Raw genomic sequence first — 22,125 nt, forward strand, 5'->3', positions numbered from 1 at the left:
TATTGGTGCTATGTTAAAAGACAAACACAGGAGAGGTACAGCAACTCTGAACCTAAGCAATACAGGAGAACAAAGGTGAGGGTGAAAGGGGGCGAAGGGACAGAGCACATACTAGACAATCCAAAACAGGAATTGGAGCAACAGGATGAGAGAGCAATGAGCTACACGGTGGGTCAACAAAGAAAGTGAGAAGGGGAAACAGAGTTAATAATAGGACAAACACACAATAGGATTGAAGGATAGAAGCCAAGCAAAAGAGAGATTTAGAGACAGTAAAATAAAACGCAGATCAACAGCAGGTGGGGAGAGATGGAAATAGCAAAGCAAGACTAGAGAAGGGAAGGCCAATAACATAAGACAGTGCAAGAAAGATAATCAAAAGGAGTAGCAACAAGAACATGAAAAAACAGATATAGCCAGAGTAATGACATGAGAGAGGAAGAGGAGTTATATCAACCGATACAGCGAGATATAGGAGGGAAACGGCAACAATCGAATGCTGAGATGGGAGAGGAAGAGTGACAGAGAAACAGACCAGAAAACGTAGCATCGCAACACTTACGGCTGAGAGACAGAGCTTTAGAAAGGGAGAGACAAGTGAAACAGAGCAGCAAAGAGAAGGAGAGATGGAGCATAAACATGGAGTGGCTGTCAAGTGCAGGTAGTATCAGGCAGCAATGGTAAGCCCGAGAGGCAGAGAAGTGATGCTGGTAGAGTGAGGGACTTCATTTATGAATCATCCGATGTAACTAGCTGGCATCTATAGTAGCTCTTAAGAGTTTGTGCCCACGTATCAGGAAGATGAAGCTGGGTAATATGCATCTACAAGGTTCTTGTGTGGGGCAAATGTTTTCCACAGGTGCAATAAATTATTTAGAACCCCTTTGAAATACAGCTGTTTTGTCACTAATGTTTTTGAACAAAGTTTTAATTTTATGCACAAATTGGATAGTTGACGGGCACTTTTAACTCTTTTGCAAAGGAGAAACTCATTTTTACTCCCTTAAAATCGGATTTACTCTCTAATTCAAAAGAATTGGGCGTAAAATACTCGCTCCAAAATCCAATCTGGAGCACTGTCTGTAAGTGTACGTCGCCAGCGGCCCCTCCATTCCTAATTCTAAGCGTGAAAATGGGCAGACATGGCTGGGGATCTCTTTGGTCAGTGGGTGACCTGTTGTCGGGGAATTCTAGAATCCCTGGATGCAGATCAAGAATTGTTTCTGGCAAATCCAGAGAAAGGTAAAAAGTAACCTTTGACAGCAAGCCTGGATCCACATCACAGAGGATAAAAATTGACGCTCTTTACAATCTGCATTATTTACTGAGAATAAGGCTTATGACTGTGTGCCTCGATACTTGAGACTCCTTCCCCTGTCCTTGGTATAAGACTCGGTACATACGATTCAGTCTGAATTTCCACCCAGCCAAGGACATTTTGTGGGTATATAAAAAACGAATGGTTTGCAGATTTTGTAAAATGGCAACAAATCCTGAGAAGTTTAAGTACATTATAGTGTTTTTTCCAGCATTGATGGCAGCTCGGACCAAGTATATGGGTGAGTGGATCAGAGATGGCCAGTGTCAAGAGGCAGACATATTTTGGAATTTCCTGGTTCGAGGGGAGAATTACCCAGTAGTTTTGCCTGCTAAAGTTTTGAAGACATTTTTTAACTTGTAATTAGGAATGTATAGGGATCCTGTTGGGTTTTGCAGGTTGAAATGTTCTAATGGATGTGAAATATTGATTGTGACGGTCAGATGATCTAAGGTTTTATGTTGGATTGTGTTTTAGTTGTATTTGTTTTGAGGAGGTTTTTGCTTGTTTGCTTTTGTAATAAACTGTATGTAAAAAAAAAAGACCAAAAAAAATCCCTAACTGGGACAATGCACCTTGAGGGAAGAAGTATTAACAAACTCCAGGCGCCTTGTGGAGTATGTTCCATCACCTGCCCCACTGCCCACGTTCCCTCTGTGTGCTCCAGTTAGTGAGAGAGCCACATCTCTACAGGATGGTGCCCTGTCCTTACTTACCAGAATCACTTAATGTTGGCAGCGGAATTCCCATGCTGAGGTTTAGTTGATGGAGCAGAGATATTTGATGTTTACTTGAGGTAATACATTGGGAGTGTAAAAAAAAAAAAAACCACAAGTCAAGTGTAACCCTCATGTATGTTTAAGTTGCCTGGCCAGAAATGGCTGAAAGCAGTGGGTGGAAAAGGGGAGCTTGCAATAAATTTATGTAGGTTCTTCGGTTTATTTTCAGAGCATTCCCTTCCACATTTTCTCTGAATCCTACGGAGGCAAAATGGCAGCCGCAGTATCCTTTGAGCTTCAAAAGGTACGGTTTTGATTTGCTGATTATGTTGTTGAACTGAAATGGACGAAGGTAATTTACTTGGGGGTAGTCTAAACATTTCAGTGACCACCTGCTTTTTTTCCATTTCAGGCTGTTCAGGCGGGGAGCATTAAGTGCAATTTTTCTGGTGCTGCTTTGGGTGACTCCTGGATCTCCCCTTTAGGTATTCTTCATTTTATTTTGCAACTAATGTCTAAACTTTTGAAATTCCGTAGATTCTACTATCATAGCCACTGTTCCATCGGTCAGGGCAGAAACTCTGACCAAGAAAACAAAGTTACTGCTTTTAATTTCATGTTTTTTATCCGAGGATGACTACACCTTGTTTAAAAGAGGAGTACTGATAATCCTCTGTAAACCAGATTATTTTAAAATCTGACTAATTCCAAGGAAAGAAGTGGGAGATGAAAGTCTGAAAATTGTTGGAAAATAAATATATTTGCGGTTGCCCCATAGATAGCTAGACAATGTGATGGGTTCCCAAAACATCCACTGCAATATAGAAATGTGAAGTGATGGCACCTTTCTAAGAAACATTTCCAAAATCAGCCCTGTGGGAGGCTTTTGGGAGGCCACCCTATTTAAAGTAAAGAGCAAAGACATTGGGTGTTTAACCAAAACCCAATCAGGTTAAGGTAGGCAAGCAGTCCAGGCTTAGTGTCAGGGAAAGTGAGTGTTCTAGGGCTACAATGAGTCCACATAGAGCAATACTATTCATTCAAGTTAGTATATCAAAATACAGTTATTTATTAGGCCTTTAGTTACACACTTCACATATAAAAACCACAGGTAAATATTGTCGGTCAAAACCATATATACATTCACCATTAGGAGTATAATTGCATATGCATTATATACCTCTGTTAAACAAGTGAGAAGTCAGATGCAAGGCAAATGAGTAATAACAGTCAGAATAAGCACAAGAACGGCTTCACTCATGCTTATGAAGTCCAACCCTAATATGGTTTGGGGCCTTGTGCCTGAAAGTTACAGGTTCCAGTGTATAGCCTCTTTGGGTCAGATGTTCAGAAATGTTATGTTGATTTATACCATGCACTGCCGCCATTTGCATGGTCTCCAGGTGCTCACGTGACTTTAAGAAAAGTAGGTGGGATTGGTTGATGATGGTTAGAGGGATAGGATAGAATTAGTGCTCATCTGTTGAAGCGTACAGAACCAGAAGGAACTGGCATCTGCGCGTGTAAGCTTTCTGGGTGTACTTTATGCACACTGGGCTTGTGTCAGTTTAAGTGGTGTCCAGTGTCTGAGTTGTGTGTTTGCAGGTATTGGGTTTGTAGCAGGATTAGAGAAGGGTGTGAGGTTAGCAAGTTTTTGGGTGGGTTGTTGCACTAGCCCTCTGGGGGTGTTTGTAGAACATGAGGTATCAGGGTGTGTAGAAGATAAGCGGGGGTTGTTAGTTCGTTTCAGGTGATCTCTGGGTGTTGTTGGTTCTTCATTTTGTATTGTCCCATGTTTGATTTGGTCCTGGTGTGTGGTGTGACTAAACTAAATCTAAACAAATACATTGGTACACTTCTAGTGTGGCTACATTTTAAAGTGGTCTTGACTAAATCTATACAGTTCTGCTGTGTCTAAATTCAAAAGCAGCAGGGTACAGTTTTAGTGTGGTTCTATTTAGTGCACACCAAATCGGTACAGTATTAGTGTGACTAAATTTAAAAGCAGCGGACACCAAATTAGTCCAAATTATATAGTGATGTCCCTTACCTTCTTTTCTGTGTTTGTCTGAATAAGGGTGTTGCACGGCACCAGGCTAACAGGCCACCAGTAATCTCTCTTATCCACTGCCCTTTGCCGGGTGCAAGGCTGCCCTGGGAAGGTCCAATAAGAGTGCTAGTTGGGAATGGATTATTTATTTATTTTCTTTTGGTAAAAAGGTTGAAGGTCCATACAGTTATGGGTTAATTTATTAAAAGTAAGGATAGGGGTCAGTATTAAAATTGGGGGCAGTGGGTCAAGGCTTTTGACAGAGGTATAGGGCTGAAAGTCTGCACTTACCTGTTGCTCATGTTCAGCTGGCAAGGTGGCAGGAAGCGAATAATGATGCAGTGGGATGTGGTGCAGATATGTATTTGTTAAAAACTATTTCTCTTTTGGTAACTTTACCTCAATATTATATGAACCCTGTTACGAAGCAAGATCATTGAGACAGCACGTAAGTTACATAAGCTTCTCTATTCAGTTTCTTTGTAGATAAGATGTTACCAGGACCTATGCTTAATGGGAGCCATATAGGAGCCACAGGGAGCCCACAGGCTCCCAACACCTAGGCTAGATACTTCCAAACACCAGGGCTGGAACACTCAGTCATCCACCACCATTCAAGACTCTAACAGATCATTCTCTCCATTACCTCACTCAAACCATGCATACAGGAAGCGGGGAATAAACAGGCAAACGAGTCATAACACACCTACCTCTCTCTCTCTCTCTTTTTTTTTTTTTTTTTATTACAAAGACACATATTCACACAACAGGAAAACCCGGTACACAGCTTCAACACACCAGGTCAATCCAAAATATACACAAACCAGACACACTCATATCCGCTTGAAGAACCAAGGAAACTGGTTATCCAAACAGGCGTAACTAACAACCTGGCAGCAGATCTGCACCAACATCGCTGCAATCATAGCCACCAAAACTGCAGGTAACTCCTTGTACCCACTGCTGCCAACAGTAGGTCTCAAACCTGAGCGCTACCTGACCCTGCTTGTCCCTTCAACCTGCTCTCCTGACCATCGGTGTAAGAACAAAACCACTCCTATCCGTTACTGGCACGGCTGCCACCCGCAAGCAAAGACTACCCTAATATGGGCTGGCACGCGGCCTACTGCTCCCTGAATGTACTAAACGAACAAGCAAAATAAACCATTGCAAGCACAGAATGCCACAACCAGCAAGATGCCAATATAAGAAGCACATCATGGGATAGCAAACGCCCCCAGTTAGCACACGACCACACAACCACCTCACTCTCATCACACACCACAAAGGGTGACAACCTCGCAAGCAATGATTCCTCAACTTAGGTGTTCACAATCAGTACACACAATAATACTACTGCCACATCCCAGTCTGTTGTCCAGAAAACTAGGCAAGCTCTCTCCGACTCTAACGAGTAGGACAAAACTGAACTTCAAACCAATGTATTGCTGGCGACGAGGAATGATGTACAATAGTTTCCACATTGACCACCCAAACGGTGTATACCCAAACAAAAATCTAGGATATGATATTCCTGATGCCGCTAGGAAGGTTGATAAACCACAGAGTATTTTAAAATTGTCGACGGGGCTCAGCCCTTTAACACATTTGACTAAAACCAGTCATCCAGTCCCACACAGGCACCAGCCAAGCCCCATTTGACTTGACTCCAATTGTAGAAATCCCATCTTAACAGGATCAGCCAAATTCAGGCAAGTACCCCACTATTCACGAGGTAAAACCCAGTAGAGAATCCCTAACACTGGTTCGACAACCAGGAGCTAGGTCCGAGGGAGTTGAGGGGCCAAGGACTTTACACCCAATGTTAGCCTATGGAGGTCTGGGGGAGACCAACGGGTATGTTAACTTCCCCACCTGACTGCGATTCTTCTAGATACCACTGCAGGTCTTCCCAAATCCATTGGGCACAATATCGTCTGTGCTTGGTTCGGGTGAGGAAGGACCAGGAGTTGCGTGCTGTAGAGGTCATAGTCTGGAAACTGTCAGTTCCCATAAGAAGACCCCAAACAAAGAAGGATGAAGACTTATGTGGTGCAGACCCCCTCAGGACACCTCACTGGATCCAACGAAGGTCACCATGACCAGGCGGTGAGAGGTGAACACAGAAGCAGCCACAGCACAGCTTCCCTTGGAGTGAGACGGCTGAGCATAAAGGAACATGCAACTTGTGGCATAAGCTGAAGATCTGCCAAGTTCAAGGCTCTGCTCGGAACTGCTGTGTTGAGGTAGTCCAGGAGCGAGCTGGTCCATCCACTGGGTAGTCCAGGGGACACTCCCGAAGGCAGTGATGCTCAAGCAGGGGTCAAGAGTGTTTGTTGCCACCGGTCCAAGGGTTAAAGCACCAACAAGGGTCTTCTCAGATCAAGCAGTGGAGAAGGGCCTCACCAGTCTGAAAACCAAAGTAATTTGGGGGCCGGGGCTTGTTAATCTATGCAGTGGCAAGTGATCTCAACAGGAAGTGAAATGTGCAAATGTCATTTAGTTGTTGTTTCCCAATGGAAGAAATTACATAGGACAAATATATGCATTTGCCTCTTGGACGATTAGCCGTGGACACTTGGAAAGTGACCAAAAAGAGGTTAAAATATTGCTGGCAAAGAATAAACTATACACACACCCTTTTTAACCCTAAAAAGCTGTTTTTACATTTTCCTGCAGTGTACAATCCTAATAAGCGATTTTGCAGGTGTCCTGATGAGTACTTTCCGTGGTCTTTTGGGTAAGTGTCTGTCTTATCCTTGGTCTTCATCACGCCGTTTAAATTCCAGCTTTGCCACTGGATTTTTCCACATCCAAGATCGGGGAGACAAATTTCAATGGATTGCTTTTCTCCTGCATATTCCTCATCTGCTAGATATTCCATCCAGTTTTGCTGCTTCAGATGTTCTTTCGACAGGGGGCGTAGTGGAACTCGACTTGATCAGTCTTTCTCTGTACTCTCATCTGCTCGGGACGTGACGTCTGGTGTCATCTATATGAACTCTGTCCCTACACCCCATACCTCAGTTCCGTTTATCAACCCGCTGTCGCGCTGCTTGGGAACACAGATCGAGTTTTCGACTCATTCAACGTTTTTTTGTCAGAGCATTTTGACTTTTTTCTAAATTGCTTGCTGCAAAATGTCAGTCGCTCAGATTTCTGGCTTCAAGCGGTGTATTAATTGTGGCACCAAGATGTCCATCACTGACTCACTCGAGTTGTCTGTGGTGCCTTGGCACGGGTAACGGGACGGAAGGGTCACATCGTGCGCCAAAATGAAGCCGAAATCCCTTCTCGACCGGGCTGTTAAGCTTGTGCTTGGTCGACCACCCTCAAAATCTGACGCGGTCGACGGTTCGGTCCTCAGAGGCCGAAACCGAGGGGCTCACCCCCAAAAAGAACATGGGCGGAAGAAGCATTCCAACTCGACAAGCCATTCTTCCTCATCCCAAAAGAAAATACTTCACCGCCATCGCTGGGACAGAAAAAAGGTAAGCCGTCGGTTGGGCCTTCCACCCGCCAGGAGTGGGAGGATTTTAAAACCTCCGGTAGGTGCGGTGCTCCCCCTCCCCCCATAGCAGGTCTCGGAGGCAAAACCGGCGCTCTGTTTTCCCGACCTCCGACATCGATGAACCCTTCGACATCGAAGGAGACTGGTCCATCCTGAGCATTCAAAGCCATCAATTCTTCGGCATTACGTCTTCAATTGATGTTGACGGCTACCCTATCTGTGCTTAAAGACAAGCCATGTGCGCCGACCGTTGTCGGTAAATCTTACACCCTGCTCTGATAAAAATGTTTTCTTTCTTTCAGCACCCATGACAGAGACCAAGGGGATGTCGACCCACCCCCCCCCACCCCCCACGTTTACATAGGCACGGGGGAGTCGACTATTTGAAGGACCAGAATCAGATACTACAGCTAGCTCGGGGCTTCATGAGGCCAGTGGTTGGATACCTCACTAGACCTGGAATTTCAACAAAGCCAGCCCTGTACTCCGAATGTCTCCAAATACAGGGCTTTGGTAGAAGGGGTCATTGACACAATCCTCAGCAGCGCCAGTGCAGGGGTACGACCTCACCGATATTTTGGATAAAGGTCCGGTGACGGAGCGCAACATGCCTCTAAACCCTGCAATTGCTCTGACCGCTCTGTGCAGCAGCCTGTTCATGTTCTATTCCCCTGGTTAGTGTCACCATTTCCGGGAAGTATAGGCCGGTTAGAGGGGACCCTTAATTCCTCACGCCCTTCTCCGGAAGGGCTTGTTATGCAAGCTGCTACATTCTCCTCCTGACCAGCTTCTTCAACTTCCACTCTACCACCCGACAGGGAAGCGAAGAAGGTTGATTGATGAAGAAGGCATTTACTTCAGGCAGTATGGCCCTTAAAGCTATCAATGTGGCAAGTAGCTTTGCCAAATATTCATTTGGGATTTGGACAACAGTGGAGAATGCTGTGCAGTAATTCCCTGAGGAGGAAATACGTGAGGGCTTCCTACAGCTGGTGGAGGATGGGAAAGAGGTAGCAAGGCAGTCGCTGCGAACTGGCCTGGACATCATCGGCTATGTGGGCCGTTCTGTGGTGTTGGCAGTAACACTGAGGAAGCAGGCCTACTTGAAATCTCCTGGCTTTTTGCCTAATATCCAGGCAAAATTGCTGGGCATGCCCTTCGAGGGCGACCTGTTTGGCCAAAAGGCTGATGTTACCTTGGAAAAATGTAAGGAATCCAAATCCTAGGCAGGCTGCGCAGCCCGGGAAGTCTGCCTTCAGCTTCGTCTCTAGGGCAAGGGGCTACAGGCGATCTACACCTTACAGCAGGAAAGCACAGCTCCCACCTGCGAGGCAAGGGCAGAAGTGTTTATCGCAGCAGACAGTGACATTGGCCGGGGGGCAACCCAGCCTTCTAAGCCGCTTAGATTTCCCCTCTCACCTTACCGGTTGGCGGAAGGTTGACAGAGCACTGGCCCCAGTGGCAGGGAGTCACTTCCAATGCCTGGGCTCTACAGCTCGTTCTGTGGGTTTGTCTTCCTTTAAGAAAACCACTGGGCAGACCACCACCCCCTATGATCCAAACCGGGACAGGACCGGCAGGAAGAACTGCGAGCCCTGTAAGGCGTGCTGTGAAAGAGGTATCTCCGGAACAGAGGGGATCGGGTTGGTATTTTCAGTATTTCCTGGTACCAAAGAAATGGGGAGGTCTCTGTCCCATTCTGGACCTCACAAGTTCCTGAGGAAAGACAAATTGAGGATGGTGACATTGAGAGAAATTCTGCATGCTCTCGAGCGACAGGACTGGCTGGTGTCCATAGATCTACAAGACTCTTATTTCCATGTGCTGATCATCAAAAGCACAGGAAGTTCCTAAGGTTCATCTTGGGGGACAAGCACTATCTATGGTTTGACTTGCGCTTTGAGAGTCTGCACATGGCGGTAGTGGCGACTCACCTCAGGGGATCCAGGGTCCATGTATACCCATACCTAGACAACTGGATGATCCGAGGGAAGTCAGCGGGGCAGGTCTTGTCTTATCTAGAGGACACCTGTCTGCTACTGCACAGGCTGGACTTCTCCCTGAACTTGAAGTCCCAAGTGACTCCGGTCCAAAGGCTCCAGTTCATTGGGGCAGTCGTAGACACCCGGGTTAGGAATGCCATCCCTCCCGAAGAGTCCTGGAACCACACCACTCAACCAGCGGCTTCCTTCCTCTGTCTCTTAGGTCTCAAGGCCTCCTGTATTTTCCTAGTGCCAGAGGCCAGATTGCATAGGAGATCCCTTCAGTGGCTAAGGGGTCAGTGGTCACAACCACTGACCCCTTGGAGCTCTCTGATTCCCTCAAAGTGTCTGTAACTTTGGTCATCGACCTCGCCTGGTTGGTAGTCCGCAGCAATCTCATGACGTCTGGCCTCCATGGCCTTAGGCCTGAGTGGTTGGTCTCGCTGCGAGGACCTGCAGTTGAACGGACTTTGGTCCGCAACGGAAGCCAGGTGGCACATCAACCGACTGGAGTCGAGTCATCAGGTTAACCCTGAAGGCCTTCGCTCCATCTCTGCAGGGGAAGCATGTGATGATTCTGATGGCCAATACGGTGGGTATGCACTATCTAAACAAGTAAGGTGGCATACACTTACTCCCCCTCTGCAAAGAGGCGATGCAGCTGTGGATCTGGCTGTTGGAGAACTGGATCTCAGTCTCTGCAGTTCATCTGGTGGGGACAGAGAACAGTTTGGCGGATGCTTTGAGCAGGCATCAACGGAATGCCAGTCCTGTTCTTCTAATTTATTAATTGGACCAGCAGTGTTCCAGGACATAATTTTACATAGCTCTTCTAAGTTGCATCTACTAGGTAATGCAACTTTCAGAGTATGTACTTTAAGGGGGAAAATAATCTCACTCCCCATTAGTTAATTCTCCATCAGACCTTTGGGCCTGAGCTGTTTCTGAGCAAGCAAAGTTTGCTTATCTATGGGATTAATATTTGTCATTAGACCTGATTGTATGTGAAGGGGGGTGCATGGAGGCCTTTTGTGTTTTCCTTATAAACAACTGGGACCCTATAGGTGGGAAATACCTATAACTAAATACGGGTCTGCCCAGCAAAGAGTCTCTGAGTAACAGTTATTAAATCATGCAGACGCTCGGCCTCTACAATGTCTCCATGAATACTAGACTAGCAGCCTTTAGCATAGCCTGTGTAATGGGGGAAATCCTGTTTATCATGGCTTTCCGATCTTCCCGCTTGCTTAGGGTCTTTGTACAAAATAAACATATTTGTGAGTAAATTATTTAATAAATGAATCCATTCCTTTTTGTGTGCTGGGTCGAGAGGCTTCTATATTTTGGAAATACATTTTTTTCCACTGTACATGCTGTGGATCCAGATTTGATTTGGGCTGAAGAAACATTAATAACTTTCAGCAGAGGCATTAAAAAGATACGTCCGCATTCTAATTTAAATCAAACATTTTGGGTGACTCTGACCTTAGATTTAGCCTCACTATGATGACCTTGCTGTACAGAGGGAACCAAACCATTGCTTGGGGACACCCTTGTGGCCCTTTAGACACATGTGTCCATGTTTTGTGCAAATTGGTAGTCGTCGTGTCTGCCGGATCATAGACTTGGACTAAATGGGGGCTTCACTAACATTGAAATAACATCTATTTTACTGTTTCTGTCATATTAAGTTTCAAAACCTCTTTACTCCATTTAGGATTTGTTTTGGTTATGTCTAGCTGCTCAGGGCACTTATTCTGTATAACACAGTTCTCATCGCCTTATTTTATTACTACTTGACCAAACCTCCGTTGGAATTGGCAGCAAATTGAAAAAAGGGGAGGCGTCACCATTAGCAAGAATAATCTTTCCATCTTCAATGCTGTGTGTAAAGAAATAGAATCCGATGGCTCTGCTAGAGGAGCAAATCTCTTTGAAAGCTGAATACATTTTGCAACAGTAAACTTATTATAGGTTGATGAAATGCGTTCAAATCACCAGATTGGGGGTGGTGGATTCTCTTATTTTTGTGTATTTGAACAGGAGGCAAAAAAATAAGAGCCCTTTCTTTAGTGTTCTTGGGTATTTAAAACGGGACATATTTTCCGGATTGCCCATACTACATACGAGGCATTTTGTGGAATAAGCTAGGTGGTGATTGTTTTCCTAGTAAATGCCAGTTTACCGTGCCTCAATGTGTTTTTACCCTGCAGACCGTTCTTCTCTCCGTCTTCTTATTTGGATACCCATTTCTTTCATGATTTAAAATTATTTAATACAACTTCAGTTTTGTTTACCAGGTGGTTTTAAGTCCTTCATTTGGAGAATAGCGGGGTTAGTTTTCTTCTTACGTTATTGAGATGTAATATCAGGACAGGTCTTTCGCTTAGTCATCATAAAGTATGATCTTTTGGTTCACATTGTAGTCAAATGGTAACATACATATTTGCAGGAAGGGTGTGGCCGAGCAGCCATGGAATAAGTCGTGACCCAGAGGGGCTCCTGCAGATCCTACATGATCCTCCCATGCACGTATGCAAAAACTGATGCATTTTGAATAAAAAATGGGGCAACTGCTATGGGGAACGTATGCGGGTTGTGAAGAAGGCACTGGCGTGGAGGATTTTGCAGCAAATGTGGTAATATTAGCAAAAGAAAGGTCTGAGTAACATCACGGAAGCACGAACAAAATGGCATCCGTGCCAGAACAAAGGAATTGCTCGGAGTGCCGAAGCTGAAATTGAGGAGACTGGGTCATACAGAGCTTGTGGCTGACTCATGAAATTGCAGAAGGGCGACAACGGGGAGTAAACACTCTCCAAGCGAGTTGCGGTGGTTGCTGCCATCGGAAAACACTGATATACAAGCAAGGCACACTCCGAGGGAGGTGCACGCAGGGAGCCGGAGCAAAGCTCCATCCTGGGAGGTGACATTGGCCGGCTGCGGCTTCTGACGGTCCGGAGGCGAGCCTGGTGGCTGTACTCTGTCCCGCTTGGAAGCGGGGGCATGGACTGAGAGAGAAAAGTGTAATGCAGATCGGCGTGGCGAGGGAGGCACAAATAAAGTGATTCACATAGAACGGATAACGTTACTGGTGCCTGCTGTTAGAACGTAGCGTGGAAGCATGCAAAATAGGAAATCCGCCTGAGTAACACAAACTGGGGCTGGACGCGCCTGATCTATCTGCAGTGTAACAACTTCTGCCGTGGACTGGGATAATCCCATGCTCTGTGTGACTGGAACTTTTTCAAACCTGAGCATACGCAGAAGCAGATTTCGCTCGAATACAATGTAGCAGTAACATGAATACAGAGCCCCAGACGTACTGCAGCTAATGTAAGCACGAGCAGGAAGGTGGATGACTGTCGGGGGAACTCTTTTCAGGCACCACACCGGGTGCAATATGGGACCCACCGAAATGCACGCGTAATTGGAATGCGAAGAAGCAGGCAAGGACTGCAGAGGAGTGCCTGAGGGTAGCTGAGGAAGAGAAGTGCACATAGCGAAGATCACTGTGTTAACTGTAACAATACCAACAATTGTTCAACAAAGGGCTATACAAAGCATGTACGGCGTGTTTATGATAGTGCCTGCCCCCTGACCAACATAGTGGACAGCCCCCAACGGTCTCTTGCACCGGGCAAACTGGCACGTGTACATATATAAGATACTGGTCCCTGACCGCTTCAGGGTGCAGCGCCTGGATATATTGTGATGGCAGCCAAGCAACCCAAGATAAAAGGGAAGCAATCCACATTGGAGGATTTCACAAAAACGCCACAAACAACCGAGGGAGCCAGGAACAAGGAGAGGAGATCACAGATGGACAAACCTCAGGCTCGAAGCGATCAGCAGATTCTAGAAGCTATTGCAGACTTCAAGGTGGCATGGGGAACGAAACTGGACGCAGCAATGACCACACTCGGAGTCACTGGACTCCAAAATTGACGCAGTACAAGTAGATGCCAACTTATTCAGACAAGATGTGAGAGCAATTGCGGAACGCACGAAGAACTAGAAAAAGATGTGAAATCGAACACGCCTGCCTGCACGGCGCACGCTTCAGAGATTGACGCGCTGAGGCAGCAACCTGGAAAAAAGGGCTGAGGATGCTTCCCGGAGGGAGAGAAAGGATCGAACACCATGGACTATATGGAAACCATGTTGTTGCAAGAAATAGAAGGGGGGGACACTCGCCCAAGGATTTGCGGTGGAGATAGCACATAGAGCCCTCGTGAAGAGAACCCCCTCCGGGAGTCCCCCCCTACCCCACTGAGGCCGATCATCGCCAAGATACTAAATTACAGAGACAGAGAAAGAATCCTGGAATACTTCCGCAAAGGAGGGACAATACAAAGAGCATCAGCGTCCATCACAGCGTACCCGGACTATACACTCCAGGTACAAAGGCGACGACTAAACTTTGGGACAGTGAAGAGGAGATTGCGCAAATCAAGTACATGTTGATGAACCCAGCGAAGCTGAAGGTGGTTCACAGGCACAGAGCAATATTTTTTGAGACCCCTGAGGATGCAATGGAGTGGCTGGACACGCAAAATTGCCCGGCGGGAGCAGCCGAGCAGAAAAGGCCGGCAAAGATGTGAAGCATGGTTCCCAGAAGCAGAGGTGCTGTATACACTGACTTTGGGACTTGATTATAGATCTGGGATGCAGGATAAGGGCGAGCAGGACATGATGCAACAATGAAACGGGAGGTACAGGAACTCACACTTATACCCCATTAGTTAGATTAGTTGGTGTTAGAATTCTCTGTTTAGGCTGAATTTCGTAACCTAGTGAGTCCCCCAGCAGCTTTGCTGGATTTCAGGAGTTTGTTTTTTTCCATCCTGCCAAGAGTGAGACTCTTTTCCTCCCACTCTTGGACATGTATGTGTGTAATTCCTTTGAATGTCAATGTGTTCTATGGGCTATGGGGTCTTTTACTCCATAGGGTCTCATATGTTTTTCTATGTGTGTTACACCGCACCCTATGTGCCGTAGCACTGGGGCGTCCTAGCGGACCCCCACCATAGACTCCATACCCGGGGACTGACTACTGTCTCCCCGGGCATGTAAAGTCACCATTGGCTTTACTAGACCTAAATTTACTAACAGGACTAGTACAAACCATCTTATTGTGGACGTACTAGATGGGGTAATTTGATTACTCCTGGATCTGTTACTCGAGGGGGCACTGTCCCGTCCCCCCTCGTCGAGTTTTGGCTGGTGGCAGTGGAAACTACTTGTTATGTTCGACCCCGGACATAACCCTATGGGATTCGTCCCATTGTTGGAGATTGATAATTTTTCTCGTTAATCTCTAACGTACCACCGATCTACTTATCTTAAATAGGTTTATCGGATGGTATTTTCTGCCAGAACTCGGTTTGTAAAATGGCATCTGTGTTCGTCTCTGTGACTCCTAAACCAAAGGTTGAGCCCTTAGTTCCACTTTTGGCAGGCTCTGTACAGAGACCCTCCAAAGTGGTGCCATTCTGTCTGGGTTACCACAGGGGTGTGGGAGGGGGTTTAGGCACCCTGGACCGAGTTGCGTTGCCAACTCCGGTCGCACTCTGGAGTGATTGGCCCAAGTGGTGAGCCTTCCCGCTCACCACTTAGCATGTGTTCATTGACAGCTCGGCTGAATGAATGGGGGTTTTCTGCATAGAAGCAGGGCTTTTGGGACTGGATCTTCAGAAGTCGCCACAGGACCTAAGAATCCGACGAGGGTAACGCTGAGCCGACCTGCAACGACGACACCTCCGGTGGAGCCCTGCTGAGCGGACTCGCCACTTCCCGACGACAGAGGAGGTCTCACTGCCGGAGAGTCTCTTCCCCTGACTGGTGGGAACAACCAGTCCCCTTTGCTTTTTATTCGCCTCAGGACGCAGTGGTCGAATTGCCCGTGCAGCGCACCTCGGCAACCGGATAGCCACTACCCCTGTACCACGACCAAAAGGTGGTGCCTTGTGACGGAGCACTCCGCGGCTGGTCTCTTCCCTGGTGGTGCACCGGACTTCACTTTTCTTCGACGACGAGAACCTCTCTACTCTTGGCAAAGACCCGATGTGCATCCACCACCAGGAACAACTGCCCCCGCCGGAGCTGTCCTCCACAACAAGGTACCGTGTCTGCCTGGCTTCCCTTTCGATCGGTTCGAGTGAGGTGTCTTAATCCTCTCCTTTCCGTGGGGTCGCCTCCAAGCTTTTCACATTTATTGTTCTGAACTGGTTCAATCTGCCGATAACCATTTGCTACAAAGACTTGAATGCATCTCCACTAGAGACTTTTTGGGACATCGCGCCTTGCCTCTCTCTGAGTGGGCCTGGCCCCTGAACTTTATGATCTATTGTGGTTCTTGCCTTCTTACCGTACATTTTGCCTGTGAAGTATTGAACTGTGTTGATTTCGTAACCTGCCTATCTTTTACTCTCCCGTCCTAACTCATATTCGAGTGCCATCTAGGTTGAGTTATACACCTCTGTCTGTAAATAAGTGATGCCGGTAGAACCTAGACTTGTCGAAATATTGCTAGGGGGATTGATCGTTTCTTCTTCGTAGAGTAATTGTGTTTGATTTGTTTGCCGTGAAAGTGCCAGTGTTTTTCATAGTTTCATTATAAATAAATACCTTAATAATTTTACACTAAGCCTTGTTGCGGGTTTGCTTGTCTTGCTGTGAAGGATTGCCCTATTTTGTATACTCCACATACTGCTCAACTCTTCTTGAGGGAAGTCTGACTGCTCAGCCACAGCTACCAAGTGAATCTGTGTGGTACAGACTGCTACCAAGTGGGTTCACCGCCAAACACCTGTAGTCCTAAATCTTTTGCAGTGGTCCCAGAGGGAACTGCACAGGTTTCCGCCTAACAGTTGGGATACCGATAGTTCGCTAACCCCCTGCTGGGCTCTTAGCACCAGCGTAGCCATTATGGGACCAAATGCGGGATCGCCTGAGATCCAGGGTTGGAGCTGGCAACAGTTAGTGTTGGGAAGGGCGGGGGGAGGGAGGACCATATGTCCCTTTCCAATTGTTACAGACCACAGTGGAGGCGGATGGGAGGATGGTGGCAATAAAAGGATTGATAGAAAATAGAGAAATATGCATTATCAATACATATTACTGCTTTACTCTGATATGCCCTGATCGCGCGCACCTATATGTATTTTGCCGTACACACCGTTGCTATATGTACACTTACCAGTTCATCGACCTAATGAGTAGAATTTACCCACACTGGTACTGCACCATTTTACCAGGTTTTTTTCTATTGTGCTTTGGTTACATGCTCTTTGTACATTAGCTGTTATGATCAGTTGACTGCCCATACATACCAGTCTAACGATCAGTCAGCCCCCAATATCGCCAATCTATCACAATTGAGCAACATGACATCACTAACTGAACATACACTATACTCATCTACCTATGCCTGTGTAACTATCATATGTTCACTGCCTGTATGTGTGTGCCGATTTTACACTTGTCTCATGTATGTTTCATTGTCCAACTGATTGACCAATCTAGTGTTCCTAGCTCTGACTTGGTCCCATGTGCCCTACCTGCATTGCATAAACTATTGTATTGTATATTGGCTATACTCCCTTTTTCTCTATGCCCTGGAAACACTGGCCTCTTGCATTGCTTCCTCCACATCGTACCCAAAGCTTAGCTATGAAAGATGTTAAGTCCAATTACTTTCTACTGTATAATGGCTGCCACTATACACTTTGATACTAGGAGTCAGGAATGTGATACTGAGCTCTCCCCCACCAGTGCCAGATCCAATCTCACCCAGCCTTGCCAAACATAGCTATGAATAATTCCTCCACCTTCCGATCTAAACACTATGGTGCCACAGGGCTAGTAGCCCACACCTCTCTTCCATGCACCACGTCTGACAGAAATTATAAACTCTGTGCCAGTTTATCTGGTGGTAGATCCCTACCACCAACAAACTTGAAAACAAACTGCCAGCATAGCATGAAACCTAACCACACCAACCTGCCACCTTCACCATCTGCCTCTAATACAAACGCCTTCCAAACTAAGACATAAGCCCAAGCCCACTGATACAAACACATCCATTCCTGTCCAGGTCAAAGTTGAAACTGAGGTACTCTCCCTTAAAGGAGCACTTCTCAATGCAAGATCGCTCGTTACCCAAGCACTTGACATAGCCAATCTAATCACAGAAGGTAATCTGGATTTCCTTGCGATAACTGAGACTTGGCTACATAATGCTGCAGGACCGTCGCTTATGCTAGCTATCCCAGATAGATGCACAATATCTAGACAAGACCGAGAAGGCTCCCGAGGCGGTGGAATCGCCATTATATCCAAAATGAGCCTTTTCTTTAGACTAGCCCTACTCAAACCTTGCAATCTTGTGAAATCCTTTCTGCTAAATTCCAGATAAACAACTCAGTCACTTACTATTCATCTAATATACAGACCACCAGGTCCTCTTGGGACCTTTGAGGAGTACCTACATAGTATACATAACAACAACCTCAAAGCGACTTCACAATTAATCCTACTAGGGGATTTTAATATAGGCTTTAATGATCCAGCAGATTACACCACCATGGATATAGCTAATACCATTAATGAGCTAGGTTTGTCTGAAAAAGTCAATAAACCTACCCATATGAAGGGGAGAACATTAGATTGGATAGCTGATTATAAGTGTACAGCTACTATCTCCTCCATTTCACCTCAACCTTGGACAGACCACTCACTTTTGTCCTTCAACCTATTAACCACCAGACCCCTTCCTATGGCCGCGCTAATAGCACCACCATGCTCAACTAGAAACAAAAAGAGCATCACAGCGGATAAAGTAATCCCTGCTATCCTCCCAATTCTAAATATTCTGCCAGAAAATCTAGACCCTAGCACTCTAGTCCATGAATATAATAAAATCATGCTTACCACAATGGATAAAATCGCACCTCTTAAACTCAGAACAAGTAAACCTAAAGCCCATCGAAATAAATGGTTCACGCCACAATTAAGTCTTACGCCCTTTGAAAAGAAAACATGAAACTACTTGGAGACTATGCCCGTCTAACGAGAACAAAGTAAAATTAACCTCCCATCTCCCTGCACTACAAAAATTGTCTCCCTGGCAAAATGGAATTCCTATGATGAACGCATTGCCAAATCTAACTCTAGCATGAAGGAACCTTTCTCCATTCATGTACCAAGGATAAGTCCTAGTGTTCAGATATCTAATATGCGTTAGTAAATAAAATAAATAAGCTGCAAAATAAAATACAGCAAAAGAAAGACATTCTGAACCTACAGCACCTGTCCAATATCCTGCCTCCTTGTGACTCACCTATGTCCCAAATTAACAAATTTCACTTTACCAAAACGTCTACCTTAGAGATAGAAAAAATCATCCTTTCGCTCAAACCTTCCAATTGCAAAGGTGATATCTGCCCAGCACAGTTAATAAAAGACGGTGCCAGAGACCTATCACCATTCATCTCCAAATTGATCAATGTTTCCTTTGCCTCAGGTACTATTCCTGCCAATTTAAAACATTCCTGGGTGCTCCCACTCCTTAAGAAGCAGACACTAGATCCTCTCATCACCTCTAATTACCGCCCCATTACCACAGTACCATTCCTACTCGAAATACTGGATAAAGCTGCATACATCCAGATTCAAAAATACCTTGAACTGCATAAGCTTCTAGGAGCTAGACAATCTGGCTTCCGTCCATTAGAAGGGATGGAAACTGCCTTAATTGATTTAAAAACCCAAATTGATGAACTGAGAGATAAAGGGAAGCTGGCAATTCTTCTCCTACTTGATCTCTCAGCTGCATTTGATCTTGTGGATCATAAGGTCCTTTGCAGACACCTGCATAGAATCATTCCTGAGCGAGAGAACCATGAGAGTATTCTCCCCGTAGGCAGCAGCGGACCCCACCCCTATCCTGTGTGGTGTTCCTCAGGGCTCATGTGTCTTGCCAACTCTATACAACATTTTCACTAAACCGTTGTTTGATGATCTGGACCTTCTGGGTATCACCTATACCAACAATGCAGATGATACACAGATTCTCCTCCCGGTTTCTGGGGATCATAGTAAGGACATGGAGTTGGTGAATAAGGTTTATCTTATCATCCAGGCATGGATGGCCACCCATGCCTGATGCCTGAATGATAAGACAGAGTTGATAATCTTGGGCATGCACGCTAACATTAACAAACTAGGCCAGGAATATTCCTCATTCAATATCGACAGGAACATCATCAAGGTATCCAAGGACGTAAAAACCCTTGGCTTCTACCTTGACTCCACTATGCCCTTTGACAAACAAGTAAAATCTCTGGCCTCGACCACCGCCTACACTTGTAAATTGATAAGAGATGGTAAGCCATTCCTCTCTAATGACAGTTGCATGATCCTGGCTAGAGCCTTAATAATCTCCAGAATTGATTACTGCAATGCCCTTTACAGCGGCGCTAACAAAACTACCATCCAGAGGCTACAAACCCTTCAAACTAATGCCTTAAGAGCGGCGCTTGGTATAAACAAGAGTACATATCTCTTTCATTAGATGCCAACATAAATGGCTCTCCACTGACAACAAAATACAGCTAAAAATCGTTTCATTGAGCCACAAAGCCTTAAACAACGCTGCCCCTAGCTACCTCTCGGATAAACTACATAGAAGAACATCCATTAGACCAACCAGCGCTGGCAACGCCAATTGCCTTTTAGTACCTAGATACAGGCTCACGATTGGTGGCAACAGCTTTCCCGTGAAGGTTGCTAAACTCTGGAAATCGCTGCCACAAAACTTGAGTAGACCAACCCTACCTACACCATAGAAAGAACTTTATCAAATACATCATCTCTAATGACCCCTAGTCTCCCTATCATCCACGTTGCCTCTGCCCTCTTGCCCCTTCTACCTCCACGGCACACTACCTGTATTCCTAGATTTCTAGTTCAACAATGCTACATTGTCTGTAATGCTATGTGTAATTTATTCTGTTATTTTGTGTTTCTGTGCACTATATTGTAACCTGCACAAATCTGTAACTCTGTAAGCCTTGAGTTATCTTATTGCTGCGCCCTGTTACCTATGGGTTTGGTGTGCATAAGAAGTGAATAAATAAACAAACAAAATAAATATGCCCCCAATCAAGACACAGTGGCTTACTTCAAGACCCTATATAGCAAAATGAGCCCATACCTGGGGGGAGCAGTGATATGGGGAGGTGATTTTAACTGCACGCTAGACCCAAGGGCAGACCGGCCAGACAGGAAATCAGACAAACCACCCCTGCTGCTAAAACCCTAAAGACCCTGTTGATAGACCTCCGGTTAGAGGATATGTGGAGGTTACATCATCCACACGACAGACAGTATTTGCGTTACTCTGCCCCACAGAACTTATACACACAGACTATGTGTTTGCACTATTTCCGACATCTCCCGTGAGGCAATCGGAGTACAAAGTGAGGGTCCTTTCTGACCACTCGCCATTGGTTTTAACATGGCAATATCTACCTCTGAGAGCTAGGGTCCTGATGTGGCGACTCAGAGCTGAAGCACTGAAAGACAGTGTTTAGGGAGGACTTGAGACAAGAAATCATAGAATATTTTGAAAATAACACTGGTAGTGTTGAATCAGCTGGCACCCTGTGGGAAGCATTTAAGGTGGTGGTCAGACGATCAGCAATAGCCAAATCCAAAGGGCTGCAAGGGGGCATACTAAGGGAATTGCAGAAAGCAGAGGCAAAACTAGAGGCTGTTCTGGGCAAAGGAGGGGACTCCAGAGAGGATGCTGAAACAATAAAACAATTGCAGCAGGAATGCGCAGGGCACTGGGAGAGACTGTGCAACCTAAACTATAAGAAATACATAGAGCCAAAACGCGGGTGGGAACAAGCCGGGGAGATTGCTAGCATGGTTATATAAAAGCGAGACAACCAGATCAACGATCAGAGCAGTAATGGGGGAGGATGGGCAAACTGTGGATACCCAAGAGGGCGTGAACCGAGGTGATTTTACGGGGACATAGGAGGGGGAGAAAGTAGCGAGATAATAGAAACGGAGGATATTGGCCTGCCAAAAATAAGTGCTGAACAACGTGAAGACCTAGATGCCCCAATTAGATTGGAAGAATTAGAAACGGTGGTGGAGTAACTACCCAGCTGCAAGACCCCGGGAGCGGATGGACTCCCCAGTGAGTTTTACAAAATGTATAGGAGAGAAGTGCTCCCCTCGCTGCTCGAGATGTTAAATGAAGCTTTTGAAACAGGGATGTTACCAGAATCCTTGAGAGAGCCGATCATTATCCCACTCCCCAAACCCAACAAGTCAAACATGGACTGTGGGTCGTATAGACCGTTGTTGATGCTGAATCAGGATAGCAAGATACTCACGATGGTGCTGGCAAATGGAATGAGACAGGTCTTAAGTAGATTAATACACCCTGATCGGGCTGGATATGTCCCGTGCAGAAGCATATCAGACAACCTCAGATGACTTCACCGGGTTATAGAGCACACAGTGGG

The 22,125-nt window shown here is 45.9% G+C and overlaps 1 protein-coding gene across 1 annotated transcript in view; it reads left to right on the forward strand.

Moving 5' to 3' along the window:
• The window catches only part of SCPEP1 (serine carboxypeptidase 1), a 682,231-nt gene that overhangs the window by 248,474 nt on the left and 411,632 nt on the right, over nt 1–22,125 (forward strand). Inside the window, exons 5-6 of the mRNA XM_069654950.1 lie at nt 2,267–2,341; nt 2,450–2,522. Coding sequence (XP_069511051.1) covers nt 2,267–2,341; nt 2,450–2,522 — 148 coding nt within the window. The remainder of the gene's footprint in view (nt 1–2,266; nt 2,342–2,449; nt 2,523–22,125) is intronic.

Source organism: Ambystoma mexicanum, chromosome 3q (assembly GCF_040938575.1).
Source record: "Ambystoma mexicanum isolate Mex_15411 chromosome 3q, UKY_AmexF1_1, whole genome shotgun sequence".
Taxonomy (NCBI): domain Eukaryota; kingdom Metazoa; phylum Chordata; class Amphibia; order Caudata; family Ambystomatidae; genus Ambystoma; species Ambystoma mexicanum.